At 41.2% G+C, this 21,591-nt stretch overlaps 6 protein-coding genes across 18 annotated transcripts in view; 4 read left to right on the plus strand and 2 right to left on the minus strand.

Annotated features, from left to right (window-relative positions):
* The window catches only part of LOC128879807 (synaptotagmin-14), a 7,508-nt gene extending 6,323 nt beyond the window's left edge, over positions 1–1,185 (minus strand). For 2 of the 4 annotated variants that reach the window (XM_054129284.1, XM_054129286.1), the window contains exon 1: positions 656–1,184. In XM_054129284.1, the coding sequence (XP_053985259.1) occupies positions 656–689 (34 nt within the window). In that variant the 5' untranslated portion in view covers positions 690–1,184. Of the gene's footprint in view, positions 1–655 lie in introns of all 4 variants that reach the window. The other 2 variants (XM_054129287.1, XM_054129288.1) reach the window with 2 other exon arrangements.
* A 167-nt stretch (positions 1,186–1,352) lies between these two features.
* On the plus strand, positions 1,353–3,097 carry LOC128879756 (probable cardiolipin synthase (CMP-forming)). 5 transcript variants are annotated; one of them, XM_054129191.1, is made up of 4 exons: positions 1,353–1,506; positions 1,957–2,304; positions 2,366–2,623; positions 2,694–3,097. In XM_054129191.1, the coding sequence occupies exons 2-4, from the start codon at positions 1,969–1,971 to the stop codon at positions 2,958–2,960; spliced, it is 861 nt and encodes a 286-aa protein (XP_053985166.1). In that variant the 5' UTR covers positions 1,353–1,506; positions 1,957–1,968; the 3' UTR covers positions 2,961–3,097. The 5 variants fall into 5 exon arrangements, with proteins under 5 accessions (XP_053985166.1, XP_053985165.1, XP_053985164.1 ...); XM_054129190.1 differs by having other exon boundaries at positions 1,361–1,526; XM_054129189.1 differs by lacking the exon at positions 1,353–1,506 and adding an exon at positions 1,533–1,813.
* LOC128879755 (complex I intermediate-associated protein 30, mitochondrial) lies at positions 3,002–4,246 on the minus strand. The gene is made up of 2 exons (XM_054129187.1): positions 3,688–4,246; positions 3,002–3,608 (listed from the first exon to the last, which is right to left on the minus strand). The coding sequence occupies exons 1-2, from the start codon at positions 4,092–4,094 to the stop codon at positions 3,086–3,088; spliced, it is 930 nt and encodes a 309-aa protein (XP_053985162.1). The 5' UTR covers positions 4,095–4,246; the 3' UTR covers positions 3,002–3,085.
* Positions 4,247–4,393: 147 nt separating this feature from the next.
* LOC128879754 (polyribonucleotide nucleotidyltransferase 1, mitochondrial) lies at positions 4,394–7,575 on the plus strand. Its single transcript, XM_054129186.1, has 7 exons — positions 4,394–4,548; positions 4,717–5,628; positions 5,715–5,888; positions 5,959–6,152; positions 6,242–6,402; positions 6,472–6,783; positions 6,871–7,575. Exons 1-7 carry the CDS (start codon positions 4,397–4,399, stop codon positions 7,267–7,269), a joined length of 2,304 nt encoding a protein of 767 aa, XP_053985161.1. The 5' UTR covers positions 4,394–4,396; the 3' UTR covers positions 7,270–7,575.
* A 1,132-nt stretch (positions 7,576–8,707) lies between these two features.
* Positions 8,708–15,003, plus strand: LOC128879953 (protein artichoke-like). Its single transcript, XM_054129532.1, has 4 exons — positions 8,708–8,817; positions 8,949–10,349; positions 12,955–14,457; positions 14,760–15,003. The coding sequence occupies exons 2-3, from the start codon at positions 8,958–8,960 to the stop codon at positions 14,455–14,457; spliced, it is 2,895 nt and encodes a 964-aa protein (XP_053985507.1). The 5' UTR covers positions 8,708–8,817; positions 8,949–8,957; the 3' UTR covers positions 14,760–15,003.
* Positions 15,004–17,006: 2,003 nt separating this feature from the next.
* The window catches only part of LOC128879425 (sodium/calcium exchanger 3), a 64,789-nt gene continuing 60,204 nt past the window's right edge, over positions 17,007–21,591 (plus strand). For all 6 annotated transcript variants that reach the window (XR_008457631.1, XR_008457630.1, XR_008457632.1 and 3 more), the window contains exon 1: positions 17,007–19,312. Coding sequence is in view for 3 of the 6 variants with exons in the window: in XM_054128545.1 (XP_053984520.1) it covers positions 17,973–19,312 (1,340 nt within the window). In the remaining 3 variants the exon portion in view is untranslated. The remainder of the gene's footprint in view (positions 19,313–21,591) is intronic.

Below are 21,591 nucleotides of genomic sequence, written 5' to 3' on the forward strand. Positions count from 1 at the left end.
CTCTCTCTCTCTCTCTCTCTCTCTCTCTCTCTCTCTCTCTCTCTCTCGCGACCGGCGATCGCACGGGTCGTTTGACATATATCGAACGCGTTAAAACACCAGCGACACGTTACGTCTAAATGACCTGGAATAATTAACCGTGGTCGCTCCAGTTGCCACGCAAACCGTCGCTGCGATATTGCGCAACGAAACGCCCTTAACGATTTGCGATATCAAGATCGCGTAAATTCCCGCGAGGCAACATCGTAGAACTCGCGACGGACTGCGTGTCAATTGTCACCGTCCATAGCACCGACGATTACTATTGTAATCCACGGTTAGGACAGGACAAGTTGAGCCCTTCCTGCGCTTCGAAGAGTCCTTGCTTTGCGCAATGCGGAACCACGGCACGCGCGAATCATCTTTCGAGATGCTCGACGATTCATCGAAGGGATCACCGATTCATGCACGTCTCGCGAACCGAGAATAATGATCGCGTACTATGATCATAGGAATCGGTCGTTTCGCGAAAGATCTTAACGCGTCGATTACGAAGGAATTTGAAAACGAGTTGTTCGAATGTTCTCGTGATTCGTCGTACGTTGACAGCTCGATCCGTGTCAAAGGACAGATTACCTTTCGTACACCTCGAGAACCCGACGCATAGTGGACTTACCCGCCAGAAAATGGTCTGACCCAGCCAGAATCATGCTCGTCCTTGTGTCGCATTAAACCCTTCCTCTTACTTGGTTCTGTCGATGGGACGCGGCGTGTCCTCCTCTGCGAATAATGTACTCATCATCCGCTCGGTGCGAGCTTGTACGAGGCTCGTGGTCGTTCGCGATCGCCGTGAAGCGTGGTTACAGGCCAGTCGAATAATAATACGTGGGCGGGGGTGTACACACAGCACTCTGTTGCTCGTCGAGACGTGTGCGCCTGCAATACCTCAACCATCTGTACGCGTGCGCCTAGCGACACGCCTACGTGGTAGGGGTTTTCTTCTGGCGGGGACTCTCAATCGAAACGTTTCGTCGCACGCAGGGGCTCCCAATTACTTTTTACTATGAATAAACTGCGAATTTTTATGCAAAATAACATCGTTGTAAACGTACGAAAATTCAACCTAAATAGGAATTTGTATTACTCTGCACATATTGAAATGTAAACTTTATATTTATACATATGTACAAACTATAATCTATACCTAATTTTCTCGTTTTTTATGAACTTCAAATAAATGATAAAATGATTTAACGTTGTTCAAATTAGAAACGATAATCCTTGACAAACGAACAATAAATTAGCACTGTAATTGTTAATGATATTATGGATTACATTCATGTATAAATGTATGTACATATATATATACATGTGTCTTTCTGACACGTTGTTTGAATTGCTTATACATATAAACGATGCCTCCTATTTTTGCATTGGTAGAGTCATTAATAAAAATGATAGGGCCTATCGTATGACAAGTTATTTGGTACATACAGACAGTTCCGATTTCTTTTCGTTGCACACAAGGCAAGAAAATTTTCGAATTGGTAGGGTTAAGTCTCGTAAATATGTTGTTTATTATTGATTAACATAACCTCAAATTTGTCTTAATTCGGTTCTTACACGGTGCATTAATTATAATTCGCTACAACTACTAGATCAAATAAATATATCATGAAACAGATTTTAATAATTACGTATTCGTAGTGAACTTTATTTCGTACCACTGGCTTTTATTTCAGTGATTTGTACATGTTGAAAATATGTTAATAACTATCTCAATTTTAAACAAAATAATATTGTTACTTTAAAACTCGTCTGTTTTATGTTATAGGTACTATACACTTTTTCTGTTTGATATTAAAATGTAACAGAGCATGTAATTTCATATTAAATTATGGTTTTGATATTGTATGGTACATAATATGCAATAATATGTGTTATGATTCCTCTATTTCTGTATTATTCCAAACACAGGAACAAATAATTATGAGCTACTTTACAATATTACGTTGCAAACAGTCCGTAACCTTAAATAAGTATTTGCTAGAGAAGTGTTTGAGACAATATTTAATGTGTAATGCAAGTTTATACTCCACTGGAATTAATAATAATCATCATAAAAATGACACTGCTAAAAAAGAACGTATCGCTAGGAGAAGAGCGTTAAGGTTACAAATTGTTCAAGATATTAAACAAACTAAACGGAAAGTGGAAGAGATTATCGAAAAGGAAAATATTTGGACGATACCAAACTTTCTTTGTATGGGTAGAATTGTAACATCGCCTTATTTAAGTTACTTGATTTTATCACAGGATTACCAGGTAAAGTGTAATATTATTAACTATATATAATTATTACATACTAAATGTATCAATATTACAGGTGGCGCTGTGGTTATTAATAATTGCAGGATTCAGTGATTTAGCTGATGGGTGGATCGCGCGTACATGGACATCCCAAGCATCTAAGCTTGGTAGTTTTTTAGACCCAGTTGCAGATAAATTACTCGTAGGTACGTTGTTCCTCTCTCTAGCCTGGGTGGGTTTGGTTCCTATTCCTCTCGCGTGTCTTGTAATCGCGAGGGACGTTGCATTGGTTTCTGCTGCTTCTTATATTAGATATCAATCTCTACCACCACCGGTATGTATCGTATTGTAAAGTGCAAATGAATTAAATGTTCAAATAAATATCTTTTGATACAATGTTTCAGAAAACTTTGGCTAGGTATTTTGATGCTACACACGCGACAGTACAGTTAGCCCCAACATATATAAGCAAAATTAATACAGTTGTTCAGTTGTCTTTTGTCACTGGGACATTGGCTGCTCCTATATTTCATTTCGTAAATCACCCAATTTTAGAAGGTCTGTGTTATGTAACAGCATTAACAACATTAGCAGGAGGCATAAGCTATTTGATATCAAAAAATACATATAAATTCTTAAGAAAAAAGACACCAACCAAATCATCTCGCTAGATGTAATTGTATGTACATTATTAATAAATGAGGAAAACACATCAGTGACACTATTTTTAAGTTTATTACTAGCTTTGTAAAAGAAATTTCCTATAAATATCTATGGCATATAAGGAGGTATCGTATCATTCTAGTTCCTTGTTCATGTCATACATTTCATATGCAAATGTTTCATAGATGTTTGGATCGTAACATACGCCGATATAATCAATTTCCAATCTAAAAGGTCCTTCTTTTTTATCACCGAGAGTAATTCCAAAGTTTGTGATTGTATCCTCTGGCATAGGTGATTGGCGATCTTGAATTGTTCCTTTTCCAGCGAAAAAGAACTTTGAAAATGGTATCTTAACATACTGCCAATAAGGCCCACCTCTTGTATACAATACATAATGATAAGAATCGTACCAAAATAGATCAACGTGTCCCTTGTGTAAAATATTTAACATGTAACATCTACCATCCCCTCTAACCCTTAAAACTAGACAATTATAAGCTCCCCAATCGAGAGTAGTTTTTCGTTTAAAAGATTTTAATTTTGCTACTGTTGTGATATTACAGTAACCAGCTCTCACTATTATGCCATCTTTGGGTACTCGAGTAGTTAATGTACCATGGAATACTCCAGTACCACGAGATGATATTTCTAATCTGAAAAAGAAATTGTACATTTTACGAAAAGTAAAGTCTTAAAAATTTTTGAAGAGTAATATTGTTACACGATCCTTACTTAGCTGTCGAATAACCCTGTTGGTAATCGCTATCGCAGGTAACGATCCACTCACTTCGCGACTTTTCACCTTCGTTAAATTTCCATAAGATATCTTCTTCATTTGATATAACTAGAGTTGGATGTATTCTAAATTTTTCTCGTATCTCTTTTAATAATAACGAAGTTTCCTTTATAAGTTGGCGACATCCATTTCGTAATTTGTCAAGTGTGGTCTCCTTTTTCTGTTCGAGATTGTCATACACTTTCGGCAAATCATATCTCTTTCGTTCATAAAAATATAATAAACTATTGCACTTGTGAAATCCTCTACTATTACATATTTTCATATACGTCCGTAACGCACTATTCATGATTATCCTTTGGTTTTGCAGTGTATTTGAACCATATTTGAACCAAGTTTTCATATGGAAAGCTTAGAGATTTCCATACATAATGGCATTGCAACGCGATCAAGAATAATGTTTACATTATTGAATACTCTTCACGATTTTTCATTCCAAAAATCTAGAGATGGTAATCTTTTGCAACTACGATTATGAGAACCTGCTTATCGAGTGCTACAAAACTGCGTGAAAAAATTAAAGTGGAAAGCTGGTGATTTTTTCACGATTCTAAAGGCAGGTTGAAAGAACGAATGTATAGGACTTTTCAGTCGTGAACGATGGCCATCTGTAGACATTGAAATCAAATTCTGTATAATGCGAAGATGGTATTATTTATGCGCACCGGATTGTTAAATACCAGAAATTTAATTTGTCTACGTTCCACGAATCACTGCAAAAATGGAAATAGATTGCGTATTAGATTCAGTTCGACTCAATTTACAGAGCATTCGGCAGAAGTACACTTTTCTAATGGGTAAGACTATCACGTGCGTTTTAACCTTAACATTAGAAACATATTATCTCATTTCTAGCGCGTATAAATTACGATACAAACAGTAGCACATATTCGTGACTGCTTTAATGAAAATTTTTGTCTCTGTTTTTTTATTATTCATTCTATCTATTCGATGTATTCATTTAGGGAAAAGATGACACTATCAACTGGGAAATATGCACTATTTGCAAGTGGAAATGTTATTGCCACATATGGTAATACATCAGTTATGAGCACTCTAGTGAGACAAGATGTAGCATCAAAGAGTTCTATAGTTCCTCTAACCGTGGATTATCGGCAAAAAGCTTCTGCAATAGGCCGTATACCAACAAATTTTTTTCGTCGAGAACTGGGATTCACAGAGACTGAGATTCTCATAGGCAGAATAATAGACAGATCTGTACGTCCTCTATTTGAACAAGGATATTCTCATGAAACTCAACTGATATGTAATTTGTTGGCTGTCGACGGATTACACGAACCAGATGTATTGTCTATTAATGCTGCTTCTGCAACATTAAGCATCTCGGATGTTCCATGGAATGGACCTATAGGGGCTGTAAGGGTTGGGTTCATAGAGCAAGAATGTGTAATTAATCCTACAAGACGCCAACTACAGTATAGTACATTAAATCTTGTTGTGGCCTGTACATCTAGAAATCTTGTTGTTATGTTAGAAGGATCAGCTAATGATATCTTAGAACAAGATCTTCGTAAAGCAATACGAGTAGCTACCAAAGAGTGCCAGATAATTATACAGTCTATAACTGATTTACAAAAGAGAATTGGGAAACCTAAAATAAAAGTAACAGCGGAAACAGAAATACCCAACGATATGACAAATACTGTAAGGGAATTTTCAAAACACGAGATACTTAATATTTTTACATGTTATAGTCATGATAAAATTTCACGAGACAATGCTATTATAGATTTGAGAACCAAAATGTTAAATAATTTGGTGAACAATAATCCAGAAGCTGCTGAAAATGCTACACAAGCTTTCAATGAACTTGTTAAAGAAACTTTCAGGTCTTTAGTATTCGACAATCAGACAAGGTAGTTTGTGTGTATTAGCGGTAAAATAAGTATTAATGTTATGATAATTATGTAGATATCAAATATAAGTAGACGAATCATTTCAGATGCGACGGTCGCAAGATGGAAGAATTGAGAGACATAAAGTGTCAAACGAATTTATTTGAACCACTCCATGGTTCTGCTTTCTTCCAAAGGGGTCAAACTCAAGTTTTATGCACTGTAACTCTTGATTCCATAGAAAATGCTCTTAAAATGGATACTGTTTCAATGATAGCTAGGTATTCTGTGTACCAATTCTCTACGATATTTGTTTAGTACATTTGAACATTTCTTTTTACAAATTTACAGTGGAATAAAAGAAAAGAATTTTTTTCTACACTATGAGTTTCCTCCGTATGCAACTAATGAGACAGGTAGAGTGACTGGTTTCGCTCGTCGAGAAATTGGTCATGGAGCATTAGCAGAGAAGGCATTGAAAGCAGTTATACCACACAATTATCCATTTGCTATAAGACTTACAAGCGAAGTATTACAGTCAAATGGTGAGTCTTCTGCAGATTTAAGAAGTGAATTATTATTTGCAAAAGTTGAAATAATGGTACGAATAAAAATATTTTATAACATTTAAAAGGTTCTTCGTCTATGGCTACTGTATGTGGTGGCAGTATGGCACTGATGGACGCAGGTGTGCCGATATCGGCTCCAGTTGCGGGTGTAGCTATTGGATTAATATGTAAAATGAATCAAAATACAAAGCAAATAGAAGATTACAAGATATTAACGGATATATTGGTAATTACATCTTCATTGAAATTTAAGTGCAACGCGAAAGAAATTAATTTCCGCATTTCTGTATAATAGGGCATAGAAGATTATCTTGGAGATATGGATTTCAAAATAGCTGGTACAAAGAAAGGATTCACTGCTGTACAAGCTGATGTAAAAGTACCAGGCATACCTTTGAAGATAGTAATGGAGAGTATTTATCGAGCACACAAAGCAAAGTCTCAAATTCTTACTATCATGAACAACGTAATATCAACTCCAGCAGAGTATAAAACGAATAATAAACCGGTACTCGAAACAATTGAAGTCCCTATTCATCAAAGAGCAAAGTTTCTTGGAATAGGAGGATCAAATTTGAAAAAAATCTTGATCGAAACTGGAGTTAATGTATGTTTAAAGAGAAGCCACATGTTCGAATATATATGTTTGGTACGACAATTGAATTATTTTTACTATTACTATTCTCATTTATAGATACATTGGCAAAACGATAATACGTATTCCATATTTGCGCCTAATCAAAGCGCAATGGACGATGCCAAAGAAATGATAAGTAAACTTTTGACGGAAGAGTCGGAACCAACGTTGACGTTTGGCGATATTTACACGGCGAAAATAACGGAAATTCGTGAATTCGGAGTTATGGTTACATTATATCCTAACATGGTTCCAACATTATTGCCTAATTCGCAATTAGATCGACGTAAAATCCATCATCCTAGCGCGCTTGGATTGACAGTCGGGCAAGAGATAGAAGTGAAATATTTTGGACGGGATCCGGTGAATGGACAAATTAGGTTATCGCGTAAAGTGTTGCAAGAACCGGTTAGCACTACGCGAGATTTGATTACCGCCGAAGAAAGTAACGTCTAATTCTTTATATTTTTCTATACCTTGACACAATGTATGATAATGTATTATTCCTTCGAAAATGATGTAATCAGTTTATTCTTTGACAACAGATTAATTGTAATTGCAATGAAAACGATAATATTCTAAGCACAGAGTTGAATCAGTAAAGTAAAAATTCTTTTGATCTTAGATTGAAAGCATTTAATGTCAGATAGATGTGTCGAAATAAATGTGCTTACAATATTTAGTTGTCTTTGTTCCCAACGATTACGAAGTACTGTAAATAATGTTTTTTCTACAAATTATTAAATATATCGTCTACAAAACCAGTCAGAAGTGTCCCTGATTTTACCTTTCACCACAACTAAATTGTTATCAATATGAACATCGAAGTTACGTAGGCATACCTACAATAAACATTTAACGATCAGGCATAGCACGCGTCTCGTTTCGAGTTATATCGAAGGCGATAGACGGTACAATTTGGATTAATTTTGATTCAAAGTCTTATCGAAAATGGCTGCGCGTTTTCTCTACCGCTATGTTTTCAAACGGACATCCACCTTCGTTTTTGGTATCGTCGTTACCTCGATGATGTTTGAGAGAGCTTACGACCACGCTTGCGAAAGTATTTTTGAATGGATAAACGAAGGCGTAAGAACTTCGAAGATCAACTCCTATGTGGATTAACGTTTTGAACGTGTCATTGCATATTCAGTTTTTTTTCTGCAGAGACTCTGGATGCACATTAAAGATAATATCGAATATCGGTCGCAGGAATTGAGTTACAAGCGTAGTTCAGTCAACAAAGAGGAATCTAATTCGCAAAAAGAATCCAACGGACGTACGTGAGAGGATTAAACAATCCGAAGAGATAAGAAATAATCATACATCATGAAGCGTAAAATGGATATCTGTATAAAGGGCAACAATCGAAGAAAATGACATTTTCTTTAATATAAATCTTGGATGTAAAACGTGTTGAAAATAATACTGTTATGCATTTAAGGTGCATTGAAAATGGTTGCGTATAATTCAAATTTTTCCAAAAATATTAATTTAAGACGTTTAAGAAATAAGCTCTTGAATTGATACGCCTCAAAAACGTTTGAACTAGTTCTCATTATCGTGTTAAATAGTTTTCCTCAGTCTTGATATGCACATTCGATAATGGATGATGTAGAGTGCTTCGTGGAGCTGCTTCATTAAAACACAGCGGTCATCTGGGAACAAAACTAACTTTGTTGCGACTCCTTCGTCTCGAAAAACGTTAAGAAGTCGGTTCATGAATTAATTACAGACTCCTATTTTCAAGCAAAAGTCGACGCGACTGATGATGTATTATATCTGTATGGAATATCGACGTGGTCAGCGTTTCTCGTTAAATCTTATAAGTATATGCGCGCTATCGCAATTGACCTGTGAACTTCGTTCACCTCTAACTGTATTTAAGTGATCACAAGGATGCACGCCAGTTCATTCGTAAGATTCCTGCTCAGAAACATAACAGTGGATCGATCACTTCTCTCCTTCGAGTCGAATTTATACGAGTAATCGATATTTTAGAAGGTAACATTCAAGGTTTGACATCTGCCAATGAATTCATTCTACTGTTTTACGCGAAAAATGTTGAAATCTGTAAGAATCCGTAACGATTACACCTTAGAAACTTAACCATGACTTTGCTCTTTTCTTTTCAGGTGACCAACATGACGCTCGTACATTTATTAATTATCTCGATTAGTATTCGGTGCTTGCTCGCCCAAACGATCTCTTGGGACGCCGTAGTCGACGCGGGCATCGAGGACACATTTTTTAATCATAAAAAGAAAGAAACGTGTGACGACGAGGAAAGTGTGAACTTATCCAATCTCGAATTGAAAGAAATCCCGAAGCATGTTGTTAGAAGTCACGCTATAACATCTATTTCTATGGACAACAACCAAATATCGGATATTTCAACAGAACTATTGGACGACATTCCAAACTTGCAATGTTTAAATCTTGCACGAAACAGAATTCCGTACGGTAAAATGTTTGGCTTTAAGCATGATCGTTTAAAGACGTTGATTCTGGATCACCAGAAATCACCTAGATCACCTAGCTTCTGGGGGAGTCTAGCAGGTAACAGGTACTACGATCCGCGTTCGAAGGTATCCAACAAGCAGGGCTCGTTTTTCCCAAGCTTGGAGAGTCTCCATTTAAGTGGAGTCGATTTCGAATACTTTATACCGTATTTCAATAAATCATTTCCAGTACTATCAAATTTATACCTCGCGGATAATGATCTTCAGTACATACGCGAAGACATTTTCTCAATACTTCCAAAACATTTAAAAAGCCTTCACCTGGAAAGAAACAAACTTCGTGAATTGACTTTCTACGGTTTAAGTCCTATCGAAGAATTGTATCTCGATGGCAATCCTTTGGATATCGTCCGTATCATCGACCCCTATGATCTTGATGTTCCTGTTAATTCGAAGTTGATTAAACTCAGCTTAAATAAGTTATCGCTCTCGAATTGTAACATGACTGACGAAAGGTTGGATCGTGTACTTTCATGGTACTCTGAGGATGTAACTACATTGGATTTGTCCCATAATCACCTGCAGCTGGAAAATTATAATTTTAAATCGCACAGTATGTTGCAGCATTTGTCGTTGACTCATAACCACTTAACGACCATCCCAGATATTAATCATTTGAACAGACTGAATAGTATTTCATTAAGTTACAATTTCATCGAAAGGGTTCCAAAACTGACTATGCCGAAATCGTTGAAGAAGCTTAATTTAAGAGGCAATAAAATAAGCGAAATCGAGAATGAAGCATTCGCGAACCTCGTCCAACTAGAAGCGTTGGACCTTGCAGGGAACCAACTAAAATATTTGCCTCAGGAGTGGCAAACAAATTTAGTTGTGTTAAGATATCTAAATTTGAATGAGAATCAGTTCGCTAGCATCGAGTATATGATGCTAAGACCGTTATTGAATTTAAGAGAATTTCACATAGCGGGAAATCCGATCAAGTCTATCGATCACGGTTCCCTTGCGATTATTCCCGATCAGTGTACAGTATACGTTCTGTCAAATAAAGAGACAGTATAATCGAAGGATTTTCTAGTATTAATTATTGTAAAAAAACGTGAAAATTCAGTTAGCTTCTTAAAGCGTTTATAAAATGCTGACATTCTTCAGAAATAATAATATGTAATATCAATCCCTATTTATCTTAACGACTAGAGATGCAATCGTAGACTCTATTAGACTCTATTATTCAATTTACTAATAAGATTGAGAATATATCCCTTTATACGCATTATTGTGTACACGTATTATGAATAAAGACCGTACAATCGTGTCCTGGCACTAAAATTTCATTTTCCTTCCTCTGTTCGTAACAATTATTTATCGACTATTTCAGATAATTAACCGAAGACTCGATAGAGACAGCAAGGAACGTTACTCGAAACTTGCAACTTCATCGGATATAATTACGCAATTCCGATAACGCACATATTTTCTGCAGAGTTCGGTAAAATTTCAACTCTGGTTTTTAATACGAAGAGCTATCACCGAACCGAGCAGATGTGAATTTGTACTCTTAATTTTAATAAGAATTTCTATACGAAAAGTTATAATTATAAGATAAAATTTCAATAAGAATTTAACGAAGATACTGAATATATCGTACAAGTGAATCCGAAATATTGTGGCCATATTCGGAGAGAATAGAAATTAAAAATTCTTTTCGTGCAATCGTACCGGTTTCGAACAGTGCTCGCGACAACAAGATCAGTCCGCATTGGTACTTGTCATCTAATTTCCGGCCCTTATCGTCATCCGGGCGATTAATGTTCGAATTTAATCAATGAAACGTTGATCCGTTCCGAGAAACTTTCTTGTCCGAACGATGATTCCAGAGAATGGTTTCGCAGATAATTGCAGTGATCGCCAACCGCGAAAAGCGTGAAACTTGTCGCACACATTTCAATATTTTCTGCGAGCTACTTATCGAAATCTGCGAATAGATCGTAAGGTGCTATCGTCAAGGTAGCAGAGAAAGTCAATTAAATAAATTAAATTTCCTCATCGAAGCGAACCGACACGCTGAAATTGATTAAATTGTTTCGCCCCTATTTCCTAACAAACACAATTCCTCGCAGAGCGCGGTCGCGTGTGTTACTCGCTCTGAACTTCAAAATTAAAAATCCTTTTCGTTTAACCCTTTCAAAGCACCTGGTTACTACTGCTCACCACAAATCTGATCGGAAGTCTCCGTAAACTAACTAACTAACTAACGGCGTTAAAATAAATATCGCGTATTGTTTCGAAGTCGAAGAGACCCCTGTGCCTTGATTATTCTTACTAAGCATTCCAGAACGATATGCTCGTGTAAACCTGAGCCCAGCGAGAGATAGTCTTTCAAGAATGATGCACAAACTCGAACTCAGCAACTATTTTGGCCAAGGGACGGACGCGATTGGACTTTTGCCCTGTGTCTTCCGTTCGCGACGTGTATGGGTGGTCCTTATTTGAGGCCTTGAGAACCAGAGTGGCCTAAGTAACATTTTTTCTAAAATCGAGTTATGGCCTAAAGCGCATAGCTGATGTTTTATAAAACCAAAGTGACGCATGTTTATAATTTCCTCAATCATTAACAAATGGCAGCATAGAACAGTAACGAATTTTTGGCAAATAGGCCCAATTTCTCTTTATAACTCGATACCATAATTTTGTAGATAGGTTACTCTGGTTCTGATGGTCTCATCTCAATGATTTCTGAAATATATGTTACGCAACCCCTGAATACCTTGCAAATAACACGTGTACAAAACGTTCGAAAAGTTTAAATGGAATACATGGATTGTTTTCAATCGGTTACTTCTTTTTTTATAACTCCGATAAAAATCGACGAAACGATTTGAAATTTGGTAGAGTTATTACTTATAGTAATAGGAACAAACCCTACGAATTTCAAGTTATTATCTGAATTATTTCCTTACATATTCGGCTCAGTATCTAGGGAGTGGGTAACATGTCAATCGTTCTAGAAATAATTGGTACTAATATTTTTCATGATCTTTGGAATTCAGGATGAAGAAACGCGTTCAACGAATGGCTACGGTCCTGATGCCGACATGGCGTTGAATTACCTGCGAATTATCGCTACGCTATAAGTAGCTACATTATGCACATCGGGACAGAAGGCGCCAAGTCGTTTAAACGTGTCGAACCAGAAGGTTTGTGCGCACTGTGTTTCCATCGCGATCTCAAAACGTAAGTAACTTCGTGATCGCTCGATATTGTTTATGTTTCTCCCGTTTTTCCGCAAAGTGTGAAGCGTAAAGTGTAAAGTGGCGGGTTAAAACTCCGAGAAAATCGATTATTTTTCTATGGATTCCGTTCAAATTGAAGTATATCGTAGTCCGCGCAATAATAGTGGAGGTTTAAGTCATCATTTCCCTATTCTTGGAATTGTTTAAGAAATACACCCTCTCAAAATTGGCACTACTCTAGCAACTTTAATACTAAATTTTTTGATTTCACTTTGAAAATGAATTTTTGTCTCGGGAACCGTTATAGATACGAACTTCAATTTTTAATTTTCCATCGTAATGGATCGATCTTCTATTAAAAATATTTTTAATATCCTCAGACCACAACAACTCAATTCTTTATCGACTCATTCTCACCCTGTTTACAGATGGCAATCGAACTCTGGAAGATTGTACTTCTCCTCAGTTTGCAGTCGATCTCTGTTCATGGCTTCAACTTTGACTTCCAGACTAAGAAGTCACACATTAGCAAAAGTACACCACAACCTCCCATAAACTGGCAGCAACCATCTTCCTATGGACAAGCACCTATCCATGGACAAGCACCTTTCTATGAACAACCACCTCCCTATAGACGACCAAATTCTACAGACGTCCCAAGAGAAATCTGCGAGAATTCACCAGTGATACTGAAGTTAACCCGCACAGGCTTGAAGAGGGTCAATGATGGTTTCATCAACAGCGACAAGGTCACAGAGCTGCACCTAGACGATAACGACATCACAGAGATCTCGGCAGGCGCATTCGACTTCCTCCCCAATCTGGAGCTGTTGAACCTGACAGGCAACAACATCTCCACGTCTCGATTGTTATGGTTCAACAAGCTCTCGTCCTTAAGAACCCTAATTCTTGATGGCAACAAGCGCCGCGAGACGGAAGCAACCTTGGATCACATCTTCCATCCACTATTAAGACTACGGGAACTTTCTCTGAGTAGATGCGGAATCTCGCGTCTGACAGTCAACTTGAAGACGTTCGCGCCGAGTTTGACGCGTCTTCGCCTTTCCGGCAACGTCATCAACTCGTCGGACTTCCTCGAAGAATTACCAGAGTACTTGATCGAGCTAAACTTGGACGACAATCTCCTGACGAGCGTTGGAATTGGCTTGACGAACGGCCTCGAGGTGCTTACTGTCAGTGGGAACAAGTTAGAGAAGCTTGGTGACTCGTCCCTGTCGTTGAAGAATGCGTTGAAGATGTCCAAGCTGAACGCGTCGCGAAACAGGATCACCGAGATTACTGAGAACGCCTTCGAGGACACCAAGCATCTCAAAGTCTTGGACCTGTCGCATAATCGACTGAAAACGCTCTCCAGTCGCCTCTTTGATGAATTGGCATACCTGGAGAAGCTCTTGGTGAGCCACAACCAGTTGACATCTATGCCAAACGTGAACTCGTTGAATAGCCTGAACCTGCTGGACCTGTCTGGCAACCACATCCACGACATCGGGAACGACAGCTTCAATCGTACCATGGCGCGCTTGGAGACCCTTCTTCTGGCTAATAATCACATCTCCAACGTGGACAGTAGGACGTTCACTAAGTTCTCGTACTTGAGGATGCTGGATCTCTCCAGCAATTCGCTTCTCGATCTTCCAGCGCACCTGATCAATTACACGAGATATCTTAAGGTGTTTTTACTGCGTGACAACGACATCGTCAAGATCGACGACCTGCGCCACGTGAAGTCGTACAGTCTAGAAGAGCTGCACCTCCAGAGGAACCCCTTGCCCCACATCAGCCTTGCTGCTCTTTTGCCAGATAATCTGCCGAACCTTGTTATATATATTAACGACCCGTCGAAGAAGAGCGAGGAGGATGATGAGAAGGACGACGGCGATGCGGATGTAAATGACGAATGGTCTGAATAGGTATGTTGAGCTTGAATATACGCAGGAACATATTGTTGTATTATTTAATTGGTGCAAACGTAATCTACTCCTTTTTATTGTTTATGTTTTGTGTCATTTACTGATGGAGAATTTGCCTTTATAATTAATGTTGTGTGTATGTGTGTTTTTGTTTTTATTTATACATGGTTTATTCTGGATTGAGTTATGGGATTTTAAAGTCAAATAGATGAAAGAGGGAATTACTTTTGCACCAATGTAATAATTAATTTACTTTTTTTATATGATACCTACTCGTAGCATCTTCTTTGTTTGACTTTCAGAATGCTTCAAGAAGATGCGAATCCAACTTCCATCGAGGAAAAGTAAACGAACATCGTTTGAGACGAATCGGAAGCGATCGACGAATAGCTTTACTAATCAATATGATAACCCTGTATAGATTAAGATGTCATTAGAAACATTAATTTGTTTAAAATTACCACGAAATATGTATATTGTAACATTGTTTAAATGTCATTATGAAAAATAAATGCCATTTAGTTCCACTGTGTTAATATCGAAATATTTAAACGATTTAGCATACTTCTTCGATCAACAAACGAAATATTTTATATTCAATGTAAAATAAAATGTTTACCATCTACTATTTTCTAGAAAACGAAGTTAGCGATGCGGGTGGAGATATTTCGAAAAGCTTGCGCTTTGCGTTTCTAGATGGCAACCTAATCGCGAACGCGCAGCGCAAAGGGGAAACGAGATGCGAGGGTGGCTTTTGGTTTTCCTGATACAAAGAGCATTTTGCTTCAGTTTAAAACAATATTTCACGAATAGAAAAATATGTTTTTCAAGTATCGAAAACTATCACGTCCGTCAATGTTTCCTCTTAACCTTTTATCGAATTCCTGCATACGACACTGATACAAGGGGGTGTAGGCGGGATGGGTGAATGAGTTTAGCGTCTTCTTGTTTCTGAATTTGTCACGCGCACCCTCAACGGACAGGGCTATTGTCCTTGAGTGTCCTTTGTCAGCTGTGGAGGGATACATTACGACTATCCCAGAACCCTCCCCATGGTCCTCGAGCGGAAAGGAGGGTCAGCAAAAACGAAAGGAATGTTTTTCACTTAGGTGTTCGTTTGACGGGGGACATCAACGACCCAGCGTCTTTTCCCCATTCCTGAAGAAAACGCAAGCTTCAGAACGATACCTGAAGTTTTCCCTTTGAAAGGGATCCTCCTCTATTTTTGTCTTCCTCGCGGTGAAACAAAAAATACTCCCAACGCTATTCCTCCAGAGAGTTGGCTGCCACGCTGGCAAAACGTGGAAACTGGCTCGAGTCAACTCGTTCACTTTTTACACGGGGCCGCGTAAGAAACGCTCGGTTGGTTCAAATAAAGTTATACATTTGTTTGCGCATCGCGTTGCAAGAACATTCTTCGATTCCGGTGAGAAATCAGGTCACGTGTGTCTGACACGGGAAAATTACTTGGAAACTGTTACGTGCCTTTACAAGTAACTCTAATTTCAAGGATACCGTTTCATTTAACTTGTTTGTATTTAGATTGACAACTTCGTGTCGATTACTGATGATCGATGCGCGTGGGATTAAGAAAGTCCTTTCCCATTTTCAGATATAAGGTTTAAGGCATTGGAATCTATGCGATTGAAGTTTCAGCGTCCGAGAGCCACGCGTATCGCGCGGGCGTGCGATCAGCTGACCGAAACTCGAAATAGAACGCGTCGAGAGATGCATCGATAAATTTTAATTCCTCGTTCTAAGGGAACGAAGATTTGAACTGTAAAATAGTAGGGAACTTTTCGATGCCTTTTTACTCGAAGATCTTGAAAATAGATTCCACATTGTGTTAATACTATAGAAACCACTAATAGAATACAATTCTTTCTAATTGTATTAGAAAAAAAATTTTAGCCTAGCAGGAATTTTGACGATCATTGGTCTGTCAGTCAACGTGTTTAAAACACCCCCCTCTCCCCGGGTCCAATCTCCGCGTCCGACCGAAAGTAAAACCGACAAAGCTCCCAAGAAAATCGCAGACTGTCGAGCATAGCCACACCCCTCTCCAGGGGCGGCTTATCCGTGTTACTCGAGTTACTATACGCACCCCTAAGAGCCTCGTCACGGTTCAGACCGCCATCCCTCGACCCTCCCTCGCCACCGACCAGCCGAAGAAGAAGAAAGATGCAAAGCGTGCAGCCGGAGAAAAGCGCGGCTCCCATCCAGTTGGATCTGGCCTAGGTTGACCGAGCCGCCTAGAGAACCGAAAGATATATAGGGGTGGGAAGCTCACCCCTGCCGATCAGGGGTGTCGGTTGGGGTGGAGGAAGAGGGTGGACGAGTAGGTGGGAACGCATGCGCTTCCTGCAGCCCGTCGCGTTGGCAGGGATGTTCGAGAAGAGAGAAGGAGAACGAGAGAGACGAACGACGGGGATACCCCGAAGATAGAGGAGGACGGGGTGCGAAACACTGGGAGCGAGGAAGATTCGCCGTGAAAAAAAGGGTATATCGCGATCGGAGTCGCGGCATCGCGGTACCGATAAGGACGCGTCGAAGGCGGAGGCGAGCTGGAAGAGAAGGAAAACGGCAACGGGGGTAGCGTACGAGGACGGAGAACGCAAAGGGAGTCGGGAATCAGGCGGCTACCGCTGCCAGAAGAGGACAGAGGGAGCCTAGGTCTTCCGCGTCTAGCCAGCTCGAGACTCGCGACCACCTCCCGCCAGGCTATCTCTCTCTCCTCTTTCAGTGTTCGTTCGAACACGGCCCGGTACGGTTCTGTAGCTCCGTGGTCGAAGGGGTCCTCCTCGTGATGGGAGCTCGAAATCGCGGTGGCATCGGCAACGTCACCCGGTAGCCCGATTCCAACGAGCCACACCGATGTCGCGGGGCTCGTCAGGGTGACGCGTGGCCGGTTCATCGACAGCTGTCGGTCTCTTCGGTTACTCCGTTCGGTTTCCGTATACCGTTCTGAATCCCCGCGCTCAGGCGGCGACCGAACACACCGAAAATAAGGGAAACGGAGCGAGACGAACGGAGAGGGATTATCGCGAAAGATATATATCCCCAGGATAAGGGGCAGAATACTCCGCATCGTGAACAGAGGTGGAGACCGAGAGAGCGAGAACGAGGGGGAGAGTGTGCGACTCGGGCGCGATAAAGGGCGTGCGAGAGAGTGTGAAATTCGAGAAGGGGGCTGTACCCATAGGCAAGTGCGCGTGCAGAAACGAGGACACCTAACAGGGAGAAGCCACGTCCGGTTGGGTACCGATGGGGAAACGCTAGCTGAGACCTTGACGCGGATGGAAGACGCAGGTAGCTGGCTACGTGTTCGAATCACGAGGACGCGTGTGCTTTAGCGCGGGGAACCTCTAGATTCCTCGCTAAACCGGTGTGTCGCGGCAGGGGGTTGTGAGGGGGGGTGTAAACGCAGATCGGCTGTCGCGAAGTTCATCCGTCGCCTCGCCGTCCTCTTGTTCCTGTTGGATCGAACGCCTCGCGAATCCGTAAACGAGGAAAAGATGTCAGGGAACTACTCTGTCCGTTGCGAACCTGGCCTGGTGGTGCCTATGTGGTATCCGGAGGAGAACCTCGATCTCTCCGACATCGTCTTCCGCGGGATAGTCTACTTCCTGATGTTGCTGTACCTGTTCATCGGCGTGTCGATCATCAGCGATCGTTTCATGGCGGCGATCGAGGTGATCACGTCCAAGGAGAAGGAGCTGGTGGTGCGTCGTCAGGGCAAGGAGCCGCAGATCGTCGTGGTGAGAGTGTGGAACGAGACGGTGGCCAATCTGACCTTGATGGCGTTGGGCAGCAGCGCGCCAGAGATCCTGCTGTCGATCATCGAGATCTGGGCGAAGAACTTCCAAGCGGGCGAACTGGGACCTGGCACGATCGTTGGCTCCGCCGCGTACAATCTCTTCGTCATCATCGCGCTATGCGTGTTCGTGATACCGAACGGCGAGACGAGAAAGATCAAGCACCTGAGGGTCTTCTTCGTCACCGCGACGTGGAGCATCTTCGCGTACGTCTGGCTCTACGTGATCCTGGCGGTGTCCAGTCCAGGTGTTCTCGACGTTTGGGAGGGTGTGTTGACCTTCTCCTTCTTCCCAGCCACCGTGCTCACAGCCTACGTCGCCGATCGGCGGTTGCTGATCTACAAGTACCTCCACAAGGGATACAGAATGAACAAGAGAGGTGTGATCGTTCACGCGGAGGCTGGAGACTCCGACGGCGGGGTGGAGCTAGACATCAAGCCGCAACAGGACAGCTTCCACAGCATGATGGACGCGGACACGCCCGAGGCGAAGGAGTTCGAGCAGACCAGAAGGGATTACATCAACACTCTGCGAGAATTGAGGAAGAAATACCCGACGTTGCCGTTGGAACAGCTCGAGGTGATGGCCCATGAGGAGGTACTTGGCAAAGGTCCAAAAAGCAGGGCCTTCTACAGGGTCCAAGCCACCAGGAAGATGGTGGGTGCTGGGAATCTCAGCAAGAAGATCAGCGAAAGGGCACAGAGCGACCTGAGCGAGGTCAAGGCCGAGTTACAAAGGCAGGAGGCGGAGAGCATCGACATCGAGAACGTAAACGCCATGAGGATCTTCTTCGAGCCTGGACACTACACCGTGATGGAGAACGTGGGAACATTCGAGGTGGGAGTGACTAGGGCTGGTGGTGACCTCGCCAAACCTTGCTCCGTGGACTACTGCACCGAAGATGGCTCCGCGGAAGCTGGCTCGGATTACATCAGCGCGAAGGGAACTCTGACCTTCGATCCGGGCGAGACCAAGAAGACCATCAAGCTGTCTGTCATCGACGACGAACTGTTTGAGGAAGACGAGCACTTTTACGTCAGGTGAGATACTTCTTCTTCGAGTATCGATAGGGATACTTTCTTCTGTGATGCGAGGGAACGTTGCAAGTTATCATTTCGATGAGATGAGATATGCATTTGCTTATGGAGATCCTTTGCAGAAGTTGATGGAAGTTTGAGGTGTGTTGAAGATGGTTCGGTAGCAATGAAGCCCGTGGAAATTTGTTTCTTCGAATGTTGAAATTTGTTCCCTCTGTCCTCGAGTATTTCAAGCTTTTTTATTGGTGAAAGTATTCCTCCGAGTAGCCAAGAAAATCTCAATAATGTTTCAACACCTTCCATAGTATTTAATTGTTCTTCGCAGCAAAATGGTAATACCTCGCATCTTCAGGGCTAGGATAGGGTTAAGCCAATGGATTACAGTCACCGGAACCGTCCCCTTTGACGGAAGGAAGGCCAGCTAAGAGCGGATTTCAATGTGCCCGCTGATCGAGCGCGCGCGATAACGTTTGAACGATGATTCTCGAAATGGGGTACAGCTTTCGAATGGACTATCGACTATCACGGGGATCTTAGGATCCCCTTCCCAGAGCTGTTCGAGGTAGTTAACGACGCTTCGTTTGATTTTCATGGTCCCTCCGGGTTGGGAGTTTCTCGTAATTAGCCGGAGTCGGACCTCCGTCCGCAAATACGGAAACGAGACACTGCTTTCTTATATATAGCAGCATCCAATCGCCCATCTCATGTTTGCGTTGAATTGAGTTAAATTAAGTTAGACGATGAAACTCTGGAATAAGCTCTTGCCTCGTTTTCATGGGGTTCTTTTACGACGGAGTAGATCTATTTACAGGGAAACTTGAAGAATATTTTCAAGTAGTTGTATACGTTTTTCTTGATAGAGAGAAATATATAGCCGCGTTAATAAATTGATGACGGTATCGGGAATTGTCTGGAATCTTGATCGTGAGTTTCGGGAGTCTTTCAAGTTTTCTTCCATGCAACGTTCGGTTGGAACAGCAGTGCCAGTCGCGGTATGCAAGTCTCATCGAATATGCATAGGCGTGCATAAAGTAGGAGCTTCGTGGAAGACAAGTGTAAGATATGGAGGTCATTGTCGCGCGAGTGCGTTGTCAATTTAGCCTTGAAGACGTCAGACAATTGAGGATGAGTGGAGGAGTTGCTGGAGGCAATCATATTTTACTTCTGATCGAGTAGGATGTATCTTTAAATTTTCTTGGAAAAGTGTTTCTATACTTTAGGAGATGGTCGAGCTCTCATTGAACGAAGCCGTAAGAAAAACAGAGACAGAAACAGAAGAAATGGGAGATTCATAAATTAACCTAGCCGAGCTTCCATCGTGGAGACAATGCGTATATTCCTGGCACTTGTACTCCCTTTCTTCTTTTCGTAAAATAAAAAGCAGAATTAAAAACAGATGAAATGGTGGATTCATAAATTAACTCCGCCAAGCTTCTATCGTGGACACACACATTCCCTGCACTTACACACTCTTCCTTCTTCCTAGCTCACCGAATAAAGCAATAAAATGGAAACCAAAATGTAACCTAGACGAAGAGATTCCCATTCTCCGAGAATTTGCAATGCCAAGCGTTCCCTTGGCCATCGAACGTTCAATTCCGCGACAGAAGCGCATCGAGTCGCACGGATCGGTGGCTGTCGGTTGTACTCATCTGGGGAAATGCGGGGAAAATAGTCGTCGGTGGCAAAGAAAAGGGAACAATCCGACGATAGGTTGGACCTTGAAAAATTGCGCGTGGAAACAGCCTGGGAATTGAAAGAGCGGATCCGCTACGAGGTGGAAATTACTAGAAAACGTTTCGTCGTTTTGCGAAACGGATTGAACCTTGGACGTAAAACGCGTTTTCTCGCAGCTGATGGAACTGGGTCGAGGTCGGGGAACAATTTTCATCCGAAACAGAGATAAATAAAAAGAAACGCGGCATTGTTTTAACGACCATCCAGTGTAAAGAGCATCGAGATTGCTGTGGATGCACGCTGAAAGAGACGCGAAACAGCCGAGTCCACTCGAAATCCGCCAATTCTGAATCCGTTTCATTCTTCTGGTCCACAGAGTATTCTCTTAAGGATTGGGTATTTATTATTGGAGACTTTGGAGGGCGTGGAGTTACGATAACGTTGTATTTGCAGAGGAGTGGAACGCGATTATTCTGGTTATCAAACGTTTAGGGGATAGAAAGACTTCTTACATCGTTTTGAAGCTGGTACAGAGGTCTGGTTTGAGTGAAACAAGGCGTTGCATCTTATTAATCTCAAAAATATTAAATTAAGAAAGGTCTGAA

The sequence above is a fragment of the Hylaeus volcanicus genome, chromosome 7 (assembly GCF_026283585.1).
Source record: "Hylaeus volcanicus isolate JK05 chromosome 7, UHH_iyHylVolc1.0_haploid, whole genome shotgun sequence".
In the NCBI taxonomy this organism is placed as follows: domain Eukaryota; kingdom Metazoa; phylum Arthropoda; class Insecta; order Hymenoptera; family Colletidae; genus Hylaeus; species Hylaeus volcanicus.

What these genes read in the sequence shown, in the direction of transcription:
- LOC128879756 (XM_054129188.1), top strand. Translation starts at nt 1,915, where the DNA reads ATGTGTTATGATTCCTCTATTTCTGTATTATTCCAAACACAGGAACAA. An exon ending in TTTTATCACAGGATTACCAG is followed by an intron (nt 2,305 to 2,365) that starts GTAAAGTGTAAT and finishes TCAATATTACAG; the next exon opens with GTGGCGCTGTGGTTATTAAT. An exon ending in ATCAATCTCTACCACCACCG is followed by an intron (nt 2,624 to 2,693) that starts GTATGTATCGTA and finishes ACAATGTTTCAG; the next exon opens with AAAACTTTGGCTAGGTATTT.
- LOC128879755 (XM_054129187.1), bottom strand. Translation starts at nt 4,094, where the DNA reads ATGAAAACTTGGTTCAAATATGGTTCAAATACACTGCAAAACCAAAGG. An exon ending in CAGGGTTATTCGACAGCTAA is followed by an intron (nt 3,609 to 3,687) that starts GTAAGGATCGTG and finishes TTTCTTTTTCAG; the next exon opens with ATTAGAAATATCATCTCGTG.
- LOC128879754 (XM_054129186.1), top strand. Translation starts at nt 4,397, where the DNA reads ATGGTATTATTTATGCGCACCGGATTGTTAAATACCAGAAATTTAATT. An exon ending in GAAGTACACTTTTCTAATGG is followed by an intron (nt 4,549 to 4,716) that starts GTAAGACTATCA and finishes GTATTCATTTAG; the next exon opens with GGAAAAGATGACACTATCAA. An exon ending in TGATCGAAACTGGAGTTAAT is followed by an intron (nt 6,784 to 6,870) that starts GTATGTTTAAAG and finishes TCTCATTTATAG; the next exon opens with ATACATTGGCAAAACGATAA.
- LOC128879953 (XM_054129532.1), top strand. Translation starts at nt 8,958, where the DNA reads ATGACGCTCGTACATTTATTAATTATCTCGATTAGTATTCGGTGCTTG. An exon ending in TTCTGTCAAATAAAGAGACA is followed by an intron (nt 10,350 to 12,954) that starts GTATAATCGAAG and finishes CCCTGTTTACAG; the next exon opens with ATGGCAATCGAACTCTGGAA.